Below are 24905 nucleotides of genomic sequence, written 5' to 3' on the forward strand. Positions count from 1 at the left end.
AGGATTTTTTATTTGTTCATGCTCATTCACTTTGCTCTTTTGATGGTATTAATTAAGTGTATGCTGTTCTATTTCTGCTTTTTTTTACATGTTTTAGAATAATAGCTTTTCATTTTTCAAAATACATGCAAAATAATTTTCAATAGTCACCCTTGCAAAACCTTGTATTCCAAATTTTTCTCCCTCTCCCTCCCCTAGACAGAAAGTAACCTAATATAGGTTAAACATAGCAGTGGAATCTTCAAACTCCAGGTTTTAATTGATGAGCAACTATGAAGTAGTTGTTGCTATGCATTGGGGTGTAAATTGAGGAGAAAAGAATCACCATTGCCCAAGTGGTAAAATTGTTCCCTTTTCATTCTTTATGATTTTGGAAGAGAGCCTGATAGCCTCCTTCTATAAATGGACTCAGTGTATCTGTAACTTTGGTGAAAGTGAAGTTGAAAACTCATATCTTAATGGGAAAAACTGCCACTGCTGAAGAATGGAGATTTCAGACTTTTATTAGAGTGGCTTTGAGCTTTAATGTGTATTATCTTTTAATTTCAATTCCATTCTGTAAATGTATTTTAAGTTATAATGGGAATTTGTAGTTCTTTAGTTCATGTGAAGTTGAACAGGATAGATGTAAGCATCTTAATGGGATAGGGACAGAGTCATTTTTAAAAAATAAAGTTATGACCATATTATGCCAAGATAAGGTAGGATTCATGATTTAGATCTAATACTATAAGCAAAATAGGAGACCAAGTGATAGTCTATCTCTCAAATCTGTGGAGAAAAAAGGAATTAGAATAGGAGAACATTATAATACATAAAATGAATAATTTTGATTATACTAAATTAAAAAGGATTTGTACAAACAAAACCAATGCAGCCAAAATTTAAAAAGAAGCAGAAAATTGGGAAAACTTTTTTTACATGCAAGGGTTTTGATGAAGACCTAATTTTAAAAATATATAGAGAATTGACTCAAATTTATAATACAAGTCATTCTCCAATTGATAAATGGTCAAAAGATATAAACACACAATTTTTAGATGAAGAAATTAAAGCCATTTCTAGTCATAAGAAAAAATACTTTAAATCCCTATTGATTAGAGAAATGCAAATTAAGACCATTTTGAGACAAATTTGCGGTACCACTTCATACTTCTCAGATTGGCTAAAATGACAGGAAAAGATAATGATAAATGTTGGATGTGGGAAAACTGAGACACCAAGGCATTGTTGGTAGAGTTGTGAAATGATCCAACCACTGTGGAGAACAATTTGGAACTATGTCCAAAGGGCTATCAAACTGTGCATACCCTTTGACCCAATAGTGTTCCTACTGGGCTTATATCCCAAAGAGATCTTAAAGGAGGGAAAGGGACCCGTATGTGCAAAAATGTTCATAGCAGCCCTTTTCGTAGTGGCAAGAAACTGGAAACTGAGCGGATGCCCATTAGTTGAGGAATGATTGGGTAAATTGTGGTATATGAATGATATAGAATATTATTGCTCTATAAGAAATGAGCAGGAAGATGGGTTCTTAAAGGCCTGGAGAGACTTACATAAAGTGATACTAAGTGAGATGAGCAGAACCAGGAGATCATTGTACACAGAAACAACAAAGTTAAATAATGATCAATTCTGATGTTCATGGCTCTTTTCAACAATGAGATGATTCAGGCCACTTCCAAAGATCTTGTGATGAAGGGAGCCATCTGCATCCAAAGGGAGGACTGTGGAGACTGAGTGTGGAATGCAACAAGCATTTTCACCTTTTTGTTGTTGTTTGCTCATTTTTTCCCCTCATTTTTTAATTCCTTTTTGATCTGATTTTTCTTATGCGGCATGATAAATGTGGAAATATGTCTAGAAGAATTCTACATGTTTAACTGTATTGGATTACTTGCTGTCTGGGGTGGGGAGAAGAGAGGGAGGGAGAAAAATTTGGAACACAAGGTTTTGCAAGAGTAAATGTTGAAAACTATTTTTGCATGTATTTTGAAAATAAAAAGCTATTAAAACATAAAAATAAATAAATAAAGTTATTAAGTGTTATGATGATGTTGACATTTTTGTAAATGAGATAAAGTAGAACCTAAGCCAAGGTACTATGAAGCTGAAATCTGCAGGAAAATCCAGGTCAGGCTTTTCCTGCTACTACAGAAGTATAGACAGAATACCTGCGCGGAAGCCCAAGGGACTCAGGAGTCTATGCACATAGTCATATTTGGACATATGTAAGAAGAGCCAAAAAACACATGAAAACTGGAGCAGCTGAGGTTTAGAGTACCATTTGGTATCTATAAAAGGGTTATAGTTATTACTGCTCATCCACCTGCATTTTCACTAGTTCCCTATTTAAGGATTTCATAGAGAAGTAAATACCTGGACCCTTATATATGTTTCATAAATGACAGTTCTGAAACAAAACTCTTCCTACTATTAAAAGAAACTATACTCCAAATAATTGTGCAAATTCATACAATTCCCAGATCTGAACTTATTGTGTTCTACTGACAAAATACAATCTACATTAGGTCCCTTTAGGTATTTCTCCCACCCCTTTTGCACAGCAAATTAGGATTATGCTTGGAAAAATATTACTAACTGCTCTGTAACAATCTTCTGAACAACTATTTAACTTGTATTTACTAAAGAAATAACAGCTGTTTACAAAACCAAATAGAATCAGATAGAAAGAGCTGTACTAAAACAAAGAACATTTTTATATCAATTCTGATAGGGATGTTCTAAGACTAACAATGCTATCTATATATTCTGTTTTGAAAAATACATAAATGTGAATTTGAATAGTCTTTAAGCATTATCACTTTAAGATTTACATGTGATAGAAGTAGGAGGAAAGCAGCTTATTCATCCAAGAATCAAACACTGTTTGTTCTAAAGTTACAGCAATTAAAATTGTGCAACTGGGGAACCTTGAGATGATGTGCCATATCTTGTTCTCTAAATAACCAAAAGATCCCTTAAATATAACTCCTGTAACTAATTATAATTCTGTCTGTAATATTTTCTCATGCAAGTACTTAACAGAAAGTAACCCCATAGAGTAATTTGACTTATAAGCTGTTTTATCTTTTACTGCATCTCAATGTTCTAAAAAATGTCAAACTTAACAAGCAAAACCAGCGCAATCAAGATTAGAAGGAAAGCAGAAAACTGGGAAACTATTTTTACAGCAAGTATGACTGATAAAGGCTTCATTTTTCAAATACATAAAGAATTGGCTCAAATTTATAAAAACACAAGTTATTTCCCAATTCAAAATGATCAAAAGATATAAACAGGCAGTTTTCAGATGAAGAAATCAAAGCTATCTTTGATAGTCATATAAAACTGCTCTAAATTACTATTGATTAGAGAAACAAAACAACTCTGAAGTACTATCTCACACCTATCAGACTGGCTAATAGGATAGAAAAGAAGAATATTAAATGCTGAAATGGATGTGGAAAAATTGGGACACTAATGCATTGTTGATACTGCTCCAACCATTTGGAGAACAATTTGGAACTATGCCCAAAACTGTGCATAACTTTGACCAGCAATTTCGTTACTAGCTCTGCAACCCAAAGAGATAAAAAGGGGGGAAGGGCCCATTTGTACAAAAATATTTATAGCAGCTTTTTTTGTAGTGGCGAACAATTAGAAATTGAAGGGATGGCCATCAATTGGGAAATGGCTGAACAAGTTGTGTTACAAGATTATAATATTGTTACTATTTTTGTCCTTCATTCTCAAAGGGGCCTATGATATCAGGGAGGGGAATTCATACAAGTGGATTGGACTTAAGTGAGGGAGGGCTGGGCAAGGTCACTAGCCTCACATTTCCCTCCAGAGTCCTCTGGGTGCAGGGGCCAGACATAAATCAGTGTGGAGACAACCCTGGATGCCGTGGGAGATGGGTTGGGCTTTTAAGCTAAGGTCTTCACCAGGACTGTTTGACTGAATTCACTGATTAAAGATGGGTAGCAAATGAGGCAAAGAATCTTCTTTTTTACCTAGTTAAAAAGTCTAAATAAATAAATAAATGAATGAATCTGGGAGGGAAAGACCCTCAGGGTACAGGGTAATGGTGAGTGTAAGCAGACTTTTTAACTCAATACCATTAAATGAAAAATTGCACAAGGGAAGAATTATTAAAGAATTCATCCAAAAAAGTAATGATCAGATATGAGGGTAGGTCAATCAGGTGGTTAAAGTAAGGAATAACTGATAGCAAGTTCATGTACTGGTACGTACACAATATCCAGAGATACAAAGATTTCTTCCTGTAATTACTGCACAATCCACATATGCTCAGTTTCTTTGTAATGGAATATTACTGCGCTATAAGAAATGATGAGCAGACAAATTTCAGAAAAACCTGGAAATATTTATACGAACTGATGCAAAGTGAAGTGAGCAGCACCAGGAGAACATTGTACACAATAACAGTAAAATTGTTGGATCAACTGTGAATGACTTGGCTCTTCTCAGCCTTATGATTCAAGACAATTCTAAAGTACTAGTGATGAAAAATACTATACACTCCAGAGGAAAAAAAAATGATAAGAGTCTGAATTCAGATAGAAGTATGCTATTCTTCATGTTCTGTATTTTTTTCCACAGCTTTTTCCCCCTTTAAGTACCTGTCTTCTTTCACAAGTCACACTGAAATCTACTGTGCCACCTAGCTGCCCTCTGTTTTTTTCTAAGAGGCAACACTGAACTAGAATTACAATCTATCTGTTTGCCTAAATAATAATAATCAATGGGCATGATTTTTTTAAAAGTTAATCCACTTTCCTGGCCACAATCTTTTAAATGGGAAGAGTATTCCCATGCTTATACCCACCAAATACTAGTACTCAGAAATGGTAAATATTGAGTAAACACATTTATCTAAGCAGATAGCACACAGAAACTGGAAATATTCTGTCGAGATAAAAATAAATCAGTGGAAAAGCTCTCTATATGGAGATGAGCTGAGGTCTTATTCAACCAAGGAAGATCTTACCTCTTCCATGATAAAATTCACCCCAGTCTCTAGGAAAGCAAGCTGGAAATCAGGACTATGTACTTACTACTTACTACATAACTGCCAATTCCCAAGGATTTTTCTCTCTTCCTTGGGTCTTTCCCCAGAAACTGGAACTACAAGCATGTTTTGATTAAAGAAGGAATCAAGAATTTCTCTCTTCTGTGAAGTTCTCACGAACTCTGCCTCTTATTAAATCACCTTCTTCCCCATCAATTAATTAGAAGGCAGTCATGCAAAATATTTGGGGCTTGAAAACTGGGCCAGATATAAATATATAAATAAAAGTGGCTTTGATAGATCTGATCCTAAATAGAATGTGAGGCTTGTTTCTTCTACAAGTTTGGTGCTGTTTTTCTAGTTAATTCTCAACTGAGAATAGCAGTAAGAGATTCACTCAATTGACTCAATTCTAGCAAAGCACTTAAAAGTAAGTAAAATGTAAGAGAACTTCTGAAACTTTAAAGGGATGCCAGTGAAGACAATGTCTTTATCTGCCAGATTCTCACTCCAATTAACACAAAACACAATTAACAAAAAAATTTTTGTTGCCAAATCTGCCAAATTTAGTATTAGCAAATAAATGTGTATCCCCGAGCAAGTTGAGATCTGATCTTACTGGAAAAGCTGGAAATTTTTGGAATTAATCCTTTCTTTTTTTTTTAATTAAACCAACCCTATATGAATTGAATTTTGAAAGAAATAGTTTCAGGATGTTTTTCTCCTTAGTGTAAATTGAGTTTTCCTTATCAGTGTGTTGCCCAAATTGGTGTGCTTGTATGAATCATACCAATTACCTTGACCTTTTTTCCTTCTATGTCCTAAAAGAAAATTGAGATAGCTAAAACATCAAAAATTTCATCAAAAACAGACATCTACATATTACATGTGTAGATGGTATGACTGCAAACTTATTTGTTGTTGTTGTGTTCCAGAGATGACCCAGTTAAACTATGTCTTAGGAAAGGAAATTTTGATCCAGATAAAATTGTTATTGTTGAGCTGTTCTTCAATCACTCCTGACTCTACATGATCCCATCTGGGTTTTTTTTGACAAAGATACTGGAGCAGTTTCCCATTTACTTCTCCAGCTCATTTCACAGATCAGGAACCTGAGGCAAACAGGGTTAAATGACTTGCCCAGTGTACTTAAAATAGGACTACCAAGTATGGGTTCTCCAATGCAAAAATGAATGTTTAAAAATAAAAAAATATATGATGTAGGAGGTAATCCTATTCAGCCAATACTACAGTGAAATGAGACTTTTAATAAATCATTTGATGGTTAACAAAAGGATATTTAATAAGGATACTACTGAAAAAAATTTCGATAGTTGAGCAATTCGTTTTATACCTAATCAGCCAAAAAGAATATTAATTAAATGCTTGCTATGAACTAATCATTGTCTAATCATTGTTCTAAGCACTAAGGATATAAAGAAGGCAAAAACATGATCCCTGCCCTCAGAGTTTACATTCTAATAGAGGAGACAACATGCAAACAATTATACACATAAAAGACTATATAGAGTGACTGGGAGATAATCTCTGAAGTCAGGCACCTGCCTGACCAGGAAAAGGTCTCCTGTAGAAGATGAAATTCCAAGCAAGCCTTAGAAGAAGCAAGGAGGCAGAGGTGAGGAGGGAGAGCATACCAGGGATAGTAGACAGCTCTCAACAAGGAACAGAGTAGGAAGTTTGTCATGTGAACCAAGGCTGGTGGCAATGGATAGATTACATAGAAGAGTAATAAAGTATAAGTTTCTATTTTTGATAGCTTCTATTTCTTTTGAATGCTCAGTTTTGTTGGCATTTGCCTGTATATAATAGGTTCTTCTTCTCTTTTATATAAAATATATACATATATAAATATTTATATATATAATATACTTTTAAAAAAAGCATATTTTTATTTTTCATGTATTTTCCCCATTTTGATCCATATTTTAATTTATTTATGGCCTGGTCTTAATTTCGGTCATATAACCATTTGAAATTTATTATGGAATATGGTTTAATTTATTTATCTTGACATTATTATTATTGCTAGCATTACTAGCTAGCAATGTCAAATAACAAAGAGGAAAGGGAGCATCCTTTTTTATACCTATATTTTTTGAGAAAACAGCTAGTGTTTACCTATTGCATACATGCTAGCTTTTGATTTTTAGATATTTTATCATATTAAAACATCCCTCTATGACTATACTTTATAAGAGCTTTTTTAAGCATAAATAAATATTATCCTTTGTCAAATGGTTTTTCTATATCTATTGAAACAACTAGGTGGGTTTTTTGGATGTTTTGGTTTTTTCATTAATTATATTAATTGTTTTCCTTATGCTGAACCATCTTTGCATCCTGGTATAATTCCAATTTGATTATAGTGATTGATTTTTTGGATACATTGCTGTAATTTTTTGCCAGAATTTTATTTGCAATTATTAAATTAGCAATATTGTTCTATAGCTCTTTTTCCTTGCTAATGTTCTCTAGTTTAGGCATTGGATTTATATTTGTCTCATAAAATGAATAAGATAGAGTGATTTCTTTCATCATTTTTAGAATAATTTGAATAGTATAGATATTAAATTTTAAATTTGATATAATTTTCTTATAAATTCATCTGGATCAGGAGATAGTTTTTCCTTTTGTAGTTTATTTATAGTTTATTCAGTTACCTTTTCTGAAGATGGATTATTTAATATCTCTCTTTAGTGTTTTATTAGTTTAACTAGTTTATATTTTTTGAATAGCTTCTATTTCTTTTGAATGCTCAGCTTTGTTGGCATATGCCTGTATATAATAGGTTCTTCTCGTTCTTTTTTTTAAAATATTTTTGAGATTGTTTTTATTTTTTTTGTTAGTTTGCTCTGATTCTTTTTATTTGCTAAATTTTATTTTTTGTTATTCCATCCTCCTCCACTCTATTAGAAAAATGAAAAAAGCCTTTCTAATAAATATGTATAGTCAAGCAAAACAAATGTTCATATTGTCCATCCAAAAAAGTATCTTATTCTATATATTTTGTCCATCTCTTCTTAGCATTCTTCATTAACAGTCTTTTGGAATCATGATCATTGGTGTGTTCCAAGTCTCTGTTCTGAACCTTCTTCTCTTTTCTCTCTAGGTTACTTCATTTGGTGATCTCAATTCTCATAGATACAATTGTCATCTCCATGCTTATGATTCTTAGATCCAATATAACAGCCCTAACCTCTCTCCTGACTTCTATTGTAATCATATAAATTATTCTCCTGGTTCTGCTTACTTCATTCTACATCAGATCATACATGTCTTTCCAGTTTTCTGTGAGACCATTTCTTTTGCCATTTCACACTATAATGCAATTAAAAACAATTGGTTTGCTGCAAATTCTTTTATCTTCCACCAATACTTTCCAGCTATTCCAGTTGCAAAGTCAAATGTGAGAAAACTAGCAATGGGGAAGAATCTAATTCAACCATCATGGAAACTTTAGAAATAATGTAGATGGGTTTTATTCAAATGTTGAAACATTTTATGTATGTATATGTATATATATATATATACATATATATGTGTATATATATATATATATATATATATATATATATATATATATAGTATTTGTTGTGACATGTATAGGTGAAAACTCATTTGTGTAAACAGGAGATATAGCCTCAAGACTATTTCTAGAATTTATCTCTAGATTTGATATCCCTTTGATTGTCAACTATGATGGTGATGACAAATATGCAGGATGGATGCTAAAGGTACAGTAGCTTCAATATTTTCACTCCCCTATCACCCTTTGTCTACATTTTCCAGGTTTCTGTCCTGAACCCTCTTCTCTTCTTCCTCTAGGTTATTCTACCTGATAGATCTCAGTTCCCAAAAATGCAATTATCATTTCTATGCTTATGCTTCTCAGATCCACTATCCAGCCCTAACATCTCTCCTGACCACTGTTGTTAATAGTATATAAATTGTTCTCTTAATAGAATGACAAAATGGAATTTATAAAACACCTAAAATTTGTGCTGTTTTAAGTGGCCTGATGTGATGCCTTTAACCTTCATGAGTATGACTTAAGGAAAATTCGGACTTGGCTACCTGAGATTTTAATTGTCTATAATCAATTATCTGATCTACAACTGGTTGTTAACATCTTGAATTATTGTAATATGCTAATGATTTGAGTCATAGTCTTCTATTTGCAGGTTCATGTTGTCTTGACTAAAGAACCAAAAGAATCATTATTCTGCCCAAACTAGTGAAAATATATCAATTAAAAAGCATCATTGAAACTTAATTGGAGAGACCCACATCAAGTTCTCATTGCCAACAGCAGAGTAAAATGTCAAGGGCAACTAATTTTTCTTCATGTAGTTCTCCAAGTTGTGTGTGAGGGAATATTTATATTTGATTGTTGCTATTTCTTTTAAAATAAGTATAATTTATAAAAGCTAGTTGATATTAAGTGATTAAATGGAATAGGGGCTGGTTACTGGTCCCTATCCATAGAAGGAGCACAGAGGGTAGAGACTAGAGACTATGACAGTAGAAAAGTTATAGAGGGAGAAGAGACACCTCAACCCCTCATGGTAACCTCAGACCCCAAGGAAGAGGTAAAGACAACCTGATGCAGGAGACAAAGTCTGAGCATACTTACTTTACTAAGGATGCTTCTAAGAGTATAGCTATTGTAATTCTGTATTGTTCTGTCATTTCAGTTGCATCCCACTATTTGTGGCCCCAGTTGAAGTTTTCTTGGCAAAGCTATTGGAGTGGGTCACTATTTCTTTTTCCACTCATTTTATAGATGGGGAAACTGAGGCAAACTGGGCTAAGTGACTTGCAGAAAATTACATAGCTAGTAAGTGTCTAAGATCAAATTCACATTCAGGTCTTAATGGCTTCAGGTCCCGCTCTCTATCCACTGCTATACCTATTGCACATACCTATAATGCTACTCTAAGTCATAAGGAAAACACCTCTGTAAATAAGTAGTAAGTCAACCTTTTATGTCAAATTATAGCTTTAAGCTTCCAGAGGATAACTAAAGTAGGATTTAGGATCTTGGCTCGGTTCCATTTTTGTCTCCAATAAAACTAAATACTGATTATTGAACCTCTTGTAATTTTCAGTTAACCATTGTTTGGTATCTATGTTTAGGATGGGGTGGGAGGATCTAAGTAAGTGAACCTGGGTGGCATGTTCTTCCTTAAAAAATAATAAATTAATATTTATATAGCACTTGTACATATTGTCATTTATCTTCACAATAGACTATTATAGGAGTTAATTTTTTTAGATGGGAAAAGTGAATCTAGGAGAGGTAATAAATCAGGGTATTAAATGCCTAAGATAGTATTTGAATCCTGATATACCTTTCTCTATCCATTACACCACTAGGAAACAAAAAGTAAATCCAGTAAGTAGCTTATACTTTTAACAGGACAATCTATCTTGTTTAGCCCTTGATGCCATAATTTCTAAGATCTATCTTTTCCATCTTCCCTCCCTGCCTCCAATTCTTCCCATCTGGGTTCTCAGAGAGAAATTTATGAGACAAAAAAGCATAAGAGTTTCATTTCTGAAATAAAAACAGACTGCAAAGATCAGCAATATATATTATGTGGTCGGAATTTCCAAGTGACAACATCACAGAATTGGAGAGCTGGAAGATAAATATCATGTAGCCAAATTGCCAAATTTTTCAGAGAAGAAAACCGAGGGGAATAACAAGAGACATTTCTCCCAAATCTAGGTTGGTATATACTTCTTAGAAGTACCTCCCTCCAGGGCCTCTGTCATCCCAAGCTTTAAAGTATTTTGTTCTCATCTCCATTACTTGTGTGTTCCCTCACTCCATAATCTCGACTTCCTTCTCATAGGCTGAACTAGCCTGTGGTTGACTTGAGAGTGTCAAGTGAGTCAGCATGGCGCTTCCGACCAGCCCGGAGAAGGGCGTTCCTAATGGCCTCGCAGACAGAGGGGGCAGCAGCAAGCTGGGCTTCAGCCTCAGGGATGGAACATCGAAACAGGAGGGTCAGTAGGGCTTTGGGGATCACCTGTGGGAGACAGGAGCAAAGGTCTGCAGTTTGAGAAGATACAATCCAGGGGCTCAGAGGAGGATAATGCTGGGAGTAGGAACAGCAAGTTGGGAAGCAAGATAATGCTGAAAGTAGCAATCAGACAGTAAATATAAAAACTGATTTAAGATCCATTTGATGAGTATCCCCAAACAACCAGATGAGACCACAGGGCCTGGACCTTTAGGGAAACAATAGCCTTCCCCAGAGCTACAAATGCATATGTAGATCCATAAAACTCTTCTGATCCATCCCTAGTGAATGGGCTGCCTACAACTAGTGGGGACTAGGTGAGTGAAGTCTTGCCTTTCCTTGTAGTCGATAAGAGTGCCCATAAAATGGCTCTTCCCCCTTTTCTTCTCCTTTTGCATCCACTCTCCCCTAGACAGCCAAACCAGGCGTAGCCACGGAAGGTTGTGAGTGGAGTTGGGGGGAGGGTGCCAGGGTATAAGAAGTGAGTTTTCTTTTTCCCTCTAGGAACCAAAAATGGTCACTTGGATGGAAAGTCCATTTTCAGGAGCTATAATCTCTAACCTGTCCTCCAAAAAGCAACAAAGAGGCAGGAGGAAGCCAGGAATTCTCTTAACAACCTTTCTGGCAAAACCAGGCCAACCGTCATGTTCTTCTCCTGTGACATTTTTCACTCTTGAGGGAGCAGGAGGAAGAAAAAAATTCCCTTTTCTCCCTGTCCCCTGCTGCTCTTTGGTCCATGGACAAAATCACAAAAAGAAGAGAAAAGGGCCAGAAGGGGAGAGACATTTCCCAGCATTCTCTCTCTCTCTCTCTCTTTTGCTTTCTCTCTCCTTCCCTCTCCCTCTCCCTTTCACAGATTTCACATACATATACACTTATCAGTCATCAGTCACCTTGAGAGCAGTCCCAATTTTTAAAGAACCAATTGGAGGGTTTCCTATGTCCTCTTAGCAAGGGCTAAGGCCATGTGTACTCTAAGGGAGGTGTCCAGCTAACAAGTCAGGTTGATTGGGGGACTCATCAGGTTGACCAAGAGGTCCTTAATCAACCCTCTTGCACAAAGGATAAGAAAAATTCGGGGAAGAAGTGTGTTAGGGAGTAATACAAGAGTCTGATACCTGTTCCTTCTCATGTGCAACTTGAATGTGGCGAGAAATAGGGGCTTCCCGGATCTCTTCTGACAGTTCTTGAGGGAAATGGATGGCCTTGAGTAGGCTCTCAATGCACTGAGCCTTGGGCTGTTCTGAAAACCGCTGCAGAAGGAAGGGAGAAATGTTTCTTAAAATTGGGAAGAAAGATGGAGCAGCCAGGTGGCTCAGTGGATAGAGCACCAGCCCTGAAGTCAGGAGAATGTAAGTCCAAATCCACCTTCAGACATTTAAGACTTCCTAGCTGTGTGAGCCTGAGCAAGTCACTTAACCCCAATTGCCTCAAAAAAAAAAATTGGGAAGGAAGACCAGAGAAACGAAGGAGGGGAATTGGATAGGAGAAAGTGACTAGAAAATTGGGCTGGCTCATTTCCAAAATACATAGAGAATTAACTCTAATTTATAAAAAATCAAGCCATTCTCCAATTGAAAAATGGTCAAAGGATATGAACAGACAATTCTCAGATAAAGAAATTGAAACTATTTCTAGTCATATGAAAAGATGCTCCAAGTCATTATTAATCAGAGAAATGCAAATTAAGACAACTCTAAGGTACCACTACATACCTGTCAGATTGGCTAAGATGACAGGAAAAAATAATGATGATTGTTGGAGGGGATGCGGGAAAACTGGGACATTGATGCATTGTTGGAGGAGTTGTGAACGAATCCAACCATTTTGGAGAGTAGTTTGGAACTATGCTCAAAAAGTTATCAAACTGTGCATACCCTTTGATCCAGCAGTGTTACTACTGGGCTTATATCCCAAAGAGATCATAAAGAAGGGAAAGGGACCTGTATGTGCATGAATGTTTGTGGCAGCCCTCTTTGTAGTTGCTAGAAACTGGAAACTGAGTGGATGCCCATCAGTTGGAGAATGGCTGAATAAATTGTGGTATATGAATATTATGGAATATTACTGTTCTGTAAGAAATGACCAACAGGATGATTTCAGAAAGGCCTGGAGAGACTTACACGAACTGATGCTGAGTGAAATGAGCAGGACCAGGAGATCATTATATACTTCAACAACAATACTAGATGATGACCAGTTCTGATGGATCAGGCCATCCTCAGCAACGAGATCAACCAAATCATTTCTAATGGAGCAGTAATGAACTGAACTAGCTATACCCAGAAAAAGAACTCTGGGAGATGACTAAAAACCATTACATTGAATTCCCAATCCCTATATTTATGCACACCTGCATTTTTGATTTCCTTCACAAGCTAATTGTACAATATTTCAGAGTCTGATTCTTTTTGTACAGCAAAATAATGTTTTGGTCATGTATACTTATTGTGTATCTAATTTATATTTTAATATATTTAACATCTACTGGTCATCCTGCCATCTGGGGGAGGGGTGGGGGGTAAGAGGTGAAAAATTGGAACAAGAGGTTTGGCAATTGTTAATGCTGTAAAGTTACCCATACATATAACCTGTAAATAAAAGGTTATTAAATAAAAAAAAAAAAAAAAGAAAATTGGGCTGAGGTTACAGATCCTCCATGAATTAAACCCCACTCTTAGAGGAATTTTAAGCATAACCCCATGCAAACAAAGGTAAGATTAAGCAGTGGTATGAAATAATGGATTGAAATCAGCAACACATTCATATGTAGTTTTTCCAACTCCAAAAATATCTAAGTGCCTATGTTCTACTCCTGGGATTTAAAAAGGTAATTTGTAAAAAGTTCTTGGTCATCCTTAAAGTCCTACATAAATTTTGTGATTATAATTAATAAGATTTTTTTAAAAAGATGTCTCTCTCCAGTTACTTCTAATTCACCAAGAGGCAGTCGTTACTGGTAACCAGTCTCCATGGCTCTTGCTGGCATCTTCCCATCAATAAGGTTCTGAGTCTTAAATCTTCTGAGTCTCTTTCATAACCAATATAGTACATCTATATTCAGCATCAACATTTGGGTATTTGTTAGCTGTGGCAGGAAAACTTACTCCATTCCCACTAACAAAAATTCTAAGATTTCTAAAGATGAAGTAAAAATATTTTGATCATGGTTTGGATCAGAGATAAGTAATCTTATGGCCAACTTCTGAAGAATTTCTACAAGTCTCCATAATATACATCATTTTTTCCTTTTTCTTGTTCCTTCTCCCTACTTTTATTTTTCTTATCCTTTTTCTCCTTTTTTTCCTTCTCCCTTACTTATGTCTTAGTCTTCCAGTGACATGTCAGGCAACTAGGAGTATTATTTAGTCCAATTAGGATATAAATGGTTGCTTCCTAATCTAGATATTCCATCTTTACATTCCTGCCTTACCTGTATCTAGGAATATCTTTCTTGTCTACATCCTCCAAAGATCTATCTCCAGATTTTTCTTTTTATAGACACTCCCCATGAAGTCCAGATATGCTTTCAATTGTCACCTCTATGTGAATAATTAAAATTCAGTCTTCAGTCCTCATCTTTCTGCCTCATTACTTTATTTCTATTTACCTACAGGACTTTCTGTTGGGATGTCCTTCCGTTTCCTCAAACGCAACATGTATAAAACTGAATTCACCCTTGTTTAACCTTTCTAAGCTTGAGGTGGTCTGGGTATTGGTTGGTTGATTGTTGCCCTTCCTTCTCAAAGAGGACCAAAATCACTATGTTAGAATCAAGTTAGTGTGTTTTACTGTATCTGTAATGCTCTGCCACAGGTCGATCACAAATACCCCTGTGAATACTGGGAGTGGATTCTCTAGCTCTGTGTTTCTTCTGAGCTAATTCAATTCTGCTTTGCTCATAGAATACACCACCTCTTAACTGTTCTCATTTCCTATAATGCCTCTTTTTTCCATCCTTGTTTGTCTTTGATTTTCAAAGAGCACCATGACATCGGGGAGGGGATGCCATGACCTGCAAGTGAATTGGATTTAAATGAAACAGGGCAGTGCAAGGTCACCTGCCTCATTTTCCCCTCCAGAGATATCTGGGTCCAGTGGCCAGATATAGATCAGGACAATGGGAGAAGGCTCCGGATGCCATGGGAGACTGTGGCCTTTTTAAGCAAAGGTTTTTAACAGGTCTCAGTTTGACTGAGCCAATGCCTAATTAGTAATTAAGGCTAGGTAAGAAATGACACAAAGAATGTCCTTTTTCACTCAGTCAAAAACAAAAAATCAGTCTGCAAGGGAAAAACCCTCAGGTATCTGGCCAAAATAGAAACATTTGCTATTTATATTCAATATGAGCCAATCTGGACCCAAACAATGACCAAGTAGGGCTTGACCTGGGACCTATTATGGGTCAATCAATGACCCAGAGTGATTTGGGTTTAAGGCATGGTCCTTAAGAAAGAAATCTAGTTGCTTATTATTTATGGGAAGAGATTAAGAGAAGGGAGGGAGAAAATTTTGAACACAAGGTTTTGCAAAGATGAATGTTGAAAACTACTTTGCATATATTTGGTAGGGGGAAAACTATTTTAAAAAAAAGAAAGAAAGAAAATAAAGAAATCTAAGTGATAAAACCCAAGAGATCATGTAAGGGAAGAGAAGAGGAAAGCAGAGGGTGAGAGAAAGAACAGAGATGAGGGCCAAGGAAGAACTGTGTCCAACTGGCCAATTCTTCTGAAGGCACTGTTTGTCATTACTCTCCTACTCAAGAAAGTACAGTGGCTTCCTGTTTCTGACTAAATCAAGTTCAAACTCCACTCATCATATTATGGAATATTACTGTGCTGTAAGAAATGACCAACAGGATAATTTCAGAAAGGCCTGGAGAGACTTAACACGAACTGATGCTGAGTGAAATGAGCAGGACCAGGAGATCATTATATACTTCAACAACAATACTATATGATGACCAGTTCTGATGGACCAGGCCATCCTCAGCAACGAGATCAAACAAATCATTTCCAATGGAGCAGTAATGAACTGAACCAGCTATGCCCAGAAAAAGAACTCTGGGTGATGGCTAAAAACCATTACATTGAATTCCCAATCCCTATATTTATGCCCACCTGCATTTTTGATTTCCTTCACAAGCTAATTGTACAATATTTCAGAGTCTGATTCTTTTTGTACAGCAAAATAACGTTTTGGTCATGTATACTTATTGTGTATCTAATTTATATTTTAATGTATTTAACATCTACTGGTCATCCTGCCATCTAGGGGAGGGGGTGGGGGGGTAAGAGGTGAAAAATTGGAACAAGAGGTTTGCAGTTGTTAATGCTGTAAAGTTACCCATGCATATATCCTGTAAATAAAAGGCTATTAAATTAAAAAAAAAAAAAACAAAAAAACAAAACTCCACTCATCTCCAAAACCTTCTGTCATGTGTCCTTTACCACTTAAAATTTAACAAACCTTATTTTCTCCTATTCTCTGGGTTTATCTAAGTGTATCATTCTGTTAATATGCACATGGGGACAATATTGTCTCTTTTTTTGATGTTTATACTTTAATTTCATCCTTTTGTCTTTTAATTATAGCTAGTTTTCCTAATCCTGTTCTCCACAGCTTACTAATACATGCCCTCTATTCCAGTTACCATTCCCCACACATTTCATGATCATTTCTGCTCCCATGCCTTTGTTCAGTGATCCTGACTGTGAATGCCTTCTGATCCAAATACAAATTATACTCTCTCTTCTAACACCAGTTTATCTTATCTTTCCCACAAAGTCTCTAATCTAGCCCAAACTGATCCCTTTCTTTTTGAACTACCACTGTACTTAGAGTTAATATTATACCAACAAAAAGTTTTGATTTATGTCTCTTCAGACTATCAGGTCTCTGAAGACATCGAAATGTACTTGCATTGTACCCCCACAAGGTCTAGAGCAAAGTCAGAATTCATTGAATAATCATATTCCTGAAAGAGACTCTATCTAGATTTTCTGGTCTAACCAATGCTATAAAAAAAAAAAAATCTCTATAAAATATCCTCCTAAGGACAGCTAAAGGTAACAATGGATAGAATGCTGAACTTGGAGTCAGGAGGACCTGAAATAAAATACAGTTTTAGATACCAACTGTATAAATCCTGGGCAAGTCATTTAACTTCTATCTGCCTCAGTTTCCTTGTTTGCAAAATAGGGACAATAAAAGTACCTATCTCTCAGTGTTGTTGGGAGGATAGAATGAGATATTTATAAAGTGCTTTGCAACTTTTTTTCTGCCAAGGGCCATTTGGATATTAATAACATCATTTGCAGGCCATATAAAATTATTAACTTAAAAATTCAAGCAGTGAGAGTTGTACCTCGCTTTCAGGTCCTCATCTGTGGTTGCTTTGGCAGGGTCAGACCAAATGATTTCATGGGCCTTATGTGACCTGTGGGCTGGACATTCCTCACCCCTGGCCTAAATCATGGTTTCTTGTCTGAACTTTGTTCAGAAATTCAGTTGGCCCGTAAGGAATTAAGTTTAAAAATAGAATTCTCCTACAAACAATGTTCTATTATTGCCTCAAAGAAATTTGCTCTTCTTGAGGAATAAAAGTGGACACCATGGAGTCTGGTCTAGTATTTTTATACCACCAAGTTATCCTTCAAAGATGTCTGAACCAGCAATGTATATTTCTTAGTCATAACAGGGCAGGAGAGAGTTGTTGCTAGTCCCTCATTCCCAACTTCCAACTAAGCATATTGTCCCTCATATATCAACTAAATAGCCAATTATGTTGTCTTCAACCCCAAGATATCATCTATCCTATCTTTGTTCTAACCTTATAAAAATTAATTATCTCCAGGGTCCTTGGCTAAGGGAGGCAAAGCCTTTTATCCATTCTATTGGTACATGGTGCCCCTAGTTATCTTGCTGAGAAAAAATGTGCCTCGGGCTATTTTTGTTGAATTTTACTTAGATAGTGCATAATACTTTCTTTGTTAATATTCACCTTCAGAGAGAGTGCTAGTGAACTGAGTGCAGATAGAAACTTATGTTTTTAACTTTATTTTTCTTGCCTTTTCCTCCCAACATAGCTAATGTAAAAATATATTTTTCATGATTTTATATGGATAATGGATGCTGACAAATTTCTTACTTTCTCAATGATTGGAGGAGGGGTGGAAGAAGGGAAAGAATTTGAAACTGAAAATTAAAATTAAAATTTATTTTTTAAAATAATTGCTTGTCAATTTGATTTGGACATCCAGTCTTCACTTAGAGAGTTTGAATGAGGGGGTACCCACTACCTCCCAAAATAGTCCATCCCACATTGGATACTTCTAAATGCTAAGAAATTTTTCCTGATGAAAAATTCAAATTTACTTCTTTGGAAATTCCACCCATTGCTCCTTGTTCTGTCCTTTGGAGCAAAAAACTTTTCATTAACAAAAATTAACATTTTGAATGATGGTTTCTCTTAATACAGATATGCATGTGCGCACACACACACACACATACACAAACACACGTTTTCCCAACAATCTACATAGAGCACCAGAGCTTTAGTCAGGAGGACCTGAGTTCAAATCTGGTCTCAGAAGGGCAGAAACAAGACAAGAAGTACGAAGGCAGTTGGCCACCTAACTACCTTTTACACTCACAGAGAATACCCTCGAATGGCCACTCTCGTAGAATGTCCAGTCTTTCCCTCACCTGCAGCATGGCCAGTCCCCGCCAGAAGAGCTTGGAGTTGCGCAATCGTAGGTCCAACATATGGTTATGCAAGATCTTTCCACAAAGAACATGGGCTCCAGTGCTCACTGTATTTAGCACCCACTTGGTGCTCAACTCACGCTGGAACTTCTGAACAGAAAACACACAAAGAAGGAAGCATCTATTAGTAAGAACAGGCGAACCACATCCTACGATCAAAAGAAAATAGACCACAGACTTTATTGAGTACTTTAGCAAAAGAATTTAGCTGATTCAAGACATCTTTATTTAAAAAAATAAATAAATAAAACTAAACTTTTGTTCCCTGTTCTTAATCTGGATACTTTACCTCTTGTTCCATATCTGATCCCTGGTTTTTCTCAAGTAGGATACAATCAATAGTATTGTCTCCTAATGGGGAATACTAATCATTTAATTCATTTCAATGAAGCAAATGGTTAAAGTTATGAAGGTGAAAAATTACATAGTATCAACTCTAAAGAAATTTATAATATAATAGTACTACCAAACACTTGTAAATACAAGTGATTGGCAGAGCCCAGATTTGAGCGGGGGTTTATTGACTTGAAATACTATATTACATTGCCCCAATTGCCTTCCCTCCCCAAAAAATCTATAACTAAAGATCCAAAGACCAGCCATAAAAATCTAGCATAATCAAATAACTCAGGTAATTACTTAGATATTGTTGTAATGGGGCTTTCTATGAATATAGGATAAATCCAAAGACACTGAAGTTTAGTATGTCAGCATCAGATTTCATGTCATATACAAGAATATATATTATAACCAGGTCTTTTGATAATAAATCTTGCCTTTTTTCAAATTTTTCTTGATAGAAGATCATGGTATTGCAATATTTCAGTGGATTATTATTCCATAGCACATCAAACTTTTCAAAGCACTTGAAAAAATTTGATCAATGATAATCCACAATAATTATTTATTAAAAAAATTACTACATGCCAGTTATTATAGCCAACATTACAGATACAAAAACAAAAATTTAAACATCTCTTGTCTTCAGTGAGCTCATCTAGTCATGAGAAACAATATGTATACATGTTATCTACAGCATTTGAAAGTTAAGTGGCTTGCCCAGTTCATATTGCCAAGAAGTATCAAAAGAATGACTTGAATCCGGTTCTTCCTGGATCTCAAGCCAGAATCTCGATCTATTATGCCACATAAAATATGATAGATTCAAGGTTATTTGGCAGGTGGGGAGAGTTATTAGCAGCCCATGAAGTAAGAAGTTCAGCTATTATTATCTCCTTTACATAGATGGGTAAGAGAGGGACGTTACATAATTCATCAAAGGAACACAGTGAACTAGAATTTGGGTACACTGATTAGTAGTCCTTTTAGAAGAACTAGTAGTTCTTTTCCTTTTAACATTTTTTTTCAAAAGAATACAAATATAGAGCTTATAATGCTAATCTCCACTAGCTGTAGGAGTTGGATTATTATATTGACATGGGGAAGAAATTTTGTCCTTTGACATCACTGTTATTGAACACAAGAAGAGGAGGAAGCAATGCATTTGAGGTCAGGAGTAGCTATAGAATTGGTAATAGACCACTACTAGGTCTATACTTTAAAGAGATTTTTTAAAAAGAGGAGGAAAAGGAAATATGTACTAACAATATATTATTAGCTCTATTTATAGTGGGAAAGAACTAGAAACTAAGGGGATGTCCATCAATTAGGGAATGACTGAACAAGTTATGGCAAATAAACGTAATAGAACACTACTGTAATATAAAAAATGATGAATGGATTGTTTCAAAGGATCCTGTGAAAACTTGTATGAACTGATGGGGAATGAAAGTGAGAAGAACCAGAACAACTTATTCAATAATAATCTATAAAGACAATCAACTTCAAAAGGCTTAGAAACTCTGATTAACACAATGACTAACCACAATTCCAGATGATTCATTTTGAAAACAGATTATCTACCCCCTGATAGGGCAACTAGGTGGTGCAGTGGATAGAACACTAGGCCTGCAATCAGGAAAACTCATCTTAAATGAATTCAAATCTGGCCTCAGACACTTAATAGCTGTGTGACCCTGGGCAAGTCACTTAACCCTGTTTGCCTCAGTTTCCTTATTTGTAAAATGAGCCAGAAAAGAAAACAGCAAACTACTCCAGTATCTTTGTTGAGAAAACTCCAAATGGGATCTCAAAGAGTTGCATACGATTGAAAAATGACTAAACAAAAAAACAACAACAACAAGCATAACTGGGTTCAAATCTTAACTTTGTAACTTACTATTTATACTATTTTTAAGCACTTTGCTAAATACATCTGAACCTCAATCTCCTCAACTACAAAATGATGATAACCTCAAGGAACTTGTAGCTCTAAATCTTTGATTTAACGATCTTTGTTCTCCTACAAGACATGACTTAATCATTCCCTATTAGAGATATGGTTCAAAGCATACTAACAGCTTTTTAAAAGTACTCAAGATTACTTAAAAAACAGAGAAAAGCAAATTAAAACAACTCTGCAGTGTCATTTCACTATTAAATTAGGAAAAATAAAAATATTAGTTGTGGATATGCAAAAAAAAACAGGACTGTTCACTGCTGGTGAAGATATAATTTGTCTAGCTATGTGAAAATCATGTGAAATTATACATTAAAAGTTTCAAAACTGTCCATAACTCTTAACCTCTTGATCCTACCCCTAGATTTCTACCTCAAGGATGCTGTAATGAGGGAAGGAAATTTAAAAAATATTTATAATAGCACTTTTTTCAAGTTTTTCAAATATTTTCAGTCAAGTTTAATTCTTCATGATCCCATTTAGTTTTTTGGGTTTTTGTTTTATTTTGTTTTGCAAAGATACCTAAGTAGTTTGGCATTTTCTACTTCATCTCATTATACAAAGAAGAAACTCAGACAAACAGTTAAATGATTTGCTCAAGGAAACATAGCTAATAAGTGTCTGAGATCAAATTTGAACTCAGGGTCCTTAGTGAGATAGAGTCTTGAGTTACACAATGTCAATGTAGCAGCATAGTAGAAAAACATAAAGCTTAGATTCCTAGAACACCTCCTCCAAAAAGATCTAGAAAATTCACTAAATCTAATTTTGATCAAGGACCCAAGGAAAAAATAAGTAATTTTTCCAATCCAGATCAGTTTAGGGAGAGATCTGAGGACACTAGAGATGGGGTTCGGCCAGGAATGTGGAGCAATGCAGAGCATTCCCCAGGGACTGAAAGAAGGTTAAAAGTGGACATAGGTATAGGAAGCATAGGAGCAGAAAGAAGTATTTGAAGATCCTCCATTGTAGGGTTCAGAAACAGGTGCCGTCTGAATCACTGATTTCAAGATGGACCGAGGAGGAAACTTGTGTTTTGTTAAAAGGGTGGTCATATTTGGACACTAGCTGTGTCCAGAGATAAGAACAAATTCAGAAGCAAAGGGTGATTGTGTAGCTTGACCCCAGGAGCACAGAGAAACTCAGTTCTATTCTCCAGATCAGGCTGAAGTCTAGAGTGGAATAAGTAGGGCCAGAATCCCAGACCTGCGGTTTGATTATTCAGAACCCACAAAGTTTCCCAGGTGATAACTGACTGAGTCCAGCGGCAGAATATTGAAACTTTCAGCCAGAGACAAGCTGACAAAGTTCTTACTCAGATAGTTCAGAGTTCAGAGTAAGAACAAACTTCACTTTGTGAACACTGAAGCCTTGTAGGTTCCTAGTCTGAATTGTCCCTGTGATCCCAGAACTATGCTCAGAAACCCAAGAAAGCAGCAGAAGGAGCCAAGAAGATAGAAGTTCACCCAGACATTTTCCTCAGAAAGTATGCAGAGCCCCAATCTAAAATAAAGTGTCAAGAAATAGGCTGGGAGGGAGGATTCTGGGAAGATGGTGGAATAGGTTGGTAAATTTCAAGCTCTCCCAATTTCCCCCATAAATAGAACAAATTTGCACCTCAGGGCAAACTTAGATTGGTGAAAAATAGAGAAGACTTGGGGCAGACAGAGGTCCCCCAGTTACAAGCCAAGAGGCTCCAAAGAAGAACTTCAAACCGGGATTAACCCGTATTCAGTGCAAACACCTCCAGGCCAGTTCTGCAGAAACATAAAGTGGGGAGCCCAGGGGGAGCTGGGTTTGGCTGGAGCCTCTATAGGAACCGCAGAAACGTTCCCCTCCTGGATTCTTTGTGGAGTTGGGGTCTGATTCTAGGAAGACTGAGTGAACCTTGGCTAATTAGGAATGCTAGGCTCAGCTGTGCTACAGAACCGAGGCCCTGGTGGGGAAGGAATCAGCACCCGGTGAGTGCAGAGGCAGTGAGGCAGGAAGACTGCTGGTGCTGGAGGGTTTGGTTTGGGATTCAAAGGGGAGAGCTGAAGGCAAAAGCACAATCCCCACACCTGCATTAGAGGTGTTTACATACATAGGGAACAGGGAAAACTAAGGTTCATCTTCTGAAGAGAATGCTGAAGTGAAGAAAACTTCTCCTCCAAAGAGTAATGTGAAATGGCTCCCCACCCAGAGAGAATTTATGGAATTCAAAACAATTTAAAAATCAAATGAGATAAATTGAGAAAAAACTAAAAATGAAAAAGAAAAGCCAGCCAAGAAAAACAAAATAATGAAAAAACATTAACTAGAAAAAGAGATAGAGAATCTCAAAGATAAAAATAATTCTTTGAAAAATTCCCCTGGGCAAGGGGAAGCCAGTGAAGCTATAAGCAGATTATAATAGAACAAAATGTGAAACATAACAAAAACAGATCTGGAGAACAGATCAAGAAGAAAAGATATAAAAATAATTAGACTGCCTGAAAGCTGTGACCAAAAAGAGAACTTTAAAACAATAATGCAGAAAATAATCCAAGAAAATTGTCCTGGACAAAATAGTCAGTGACTATAGTAATCTAGTGTTTGACAAATCCAAAGCTTCTGGGATAAAAAACTTACTATTTGATAAAAACTGCTGGGAAAATTGGAAACTAATAAGGCAGAAACTAGTCATTGACCCATATCTAACACTGTATATCAAGATAAGGTCAAAATAGATTCATGATTTAAACAGAGAGATGATATTATAATCAAATCAGAACAAAGGATAGTTTTCCTCTCAGATCTGTGGAGAAGGAAGGAATTTGTGGCTAAAGGAGAATTGGAGTTCATTATTGAACACAAAATAGATAATATTGATTATATTCAATTAAAAAGTTTTTGTACAAACAAAACTAATGCTGATAAGATTAGAAGGGAAGCAGTAAACTGGGGGAAAAAAATTTATATCCAAGGGTTCTGATAAAGACCTCATTTCAAAAATATATAGAGAATTGACTCAAATTTATAATAGTTCAAGCCATTCTCCAATTTATAAATGGTCAAAGGATATGAACAGACAATTTTCAGATGAAGAAATTAAAATCATTTCTAGTCACATGAAAAGGTGCTCTAAATCACTATTGATCAGAGAAATGTAAATTTAGACAACTCTTAGATACCACTATACACCTCTCAGATTGACTAAGATGATAGGAAAAGATAATGACAAATGTTGGAGGAGATGCCAGAAAACTGGGACACTGATACATTGTTGGTGAAGTTGTGAATTGATTCAACCACTCTAGAGAGCAATATGAAACTATGCTCAAAAAGTTTTCAAACTGTGCAGACCCTTTGACCCAGCAGTGTTTCTACTGGGCTTATATCCCAAAGAGATTTTAAAGGAGGGAAAGGGACCCACATGTGCAAAAATGTTTGTGGCAGGTCTTTTAGTATGCATGAATAATTTTTCAACATTGACCCTTGCAAAAATTTCTGTTCCAATTTTTCCTCTCCTTCCCCCAACCCTCTTCCCTAGATGGTAGCTAGACCAATAGATGTTAAATATGTTAAAATATATGATAAATACAATATATGTATATATATTTATACAATTATCTTATTGTGCAGGAAAGATCAGATTTAGAAAGAAGGTAAAAATACCCTGAGAAGAAAAAAATAAAAATGCAAGCAAACAATAACAGAAAGAGTGGAAATGTTATGTTGTGGTCCATACTCATTTCCCAATGTTCTTTCTCTTGGTATAGCTGGTTGGGTTCGT

At 35.8% G+C, this 24905-nt stretch overlaps 1 protein-coding gene across 1 annotated transcript in view; it reads right to left on the reverse strand.

Annotated features, from left to right (window-relative positions):
- Nucleotides 1-10633: 10633 nt before the first annotated feature.
- GCKR (glucokinase regulator) overlaps nt 10634-24905 on the reverse strand; it is a 35966-nt gene continuing 21694 nt past the window's right edge. The window contains exons 17-19 of the mRNA XM_003767124.4: nt 18793-18942; nt 12204-12338; nt 10634-11091 (exon numbers count right to left, since the gene is read on the reverse strand). Coding sequence (XP_003767172.1) covers nt 10921-11091; nt 12204-12338; nt 18793-18942 — 456 coding nt within the window. The 3' untranslated portion in view covers nt 10634-10920. The remainder of the gene's footprint in view (nt 11092-12203; nt 12339-18792; nt 18943-24905) is intronic.

The sequence above is a fragment of the Sarcophilus harrisii genome, chromosome 2 (genome assembly GCF_902635505.1).
Source record: "Sarcophilus harrisii chromosome 2, mSarHar1.11, whole genome shotgun sequence".
NCBI lineage: Eukaryota > Metazoa > Chordata > Mammalia > Dasyuromorphia > Dasyuridae > Sarcophilus > Sarcophilus harrisii.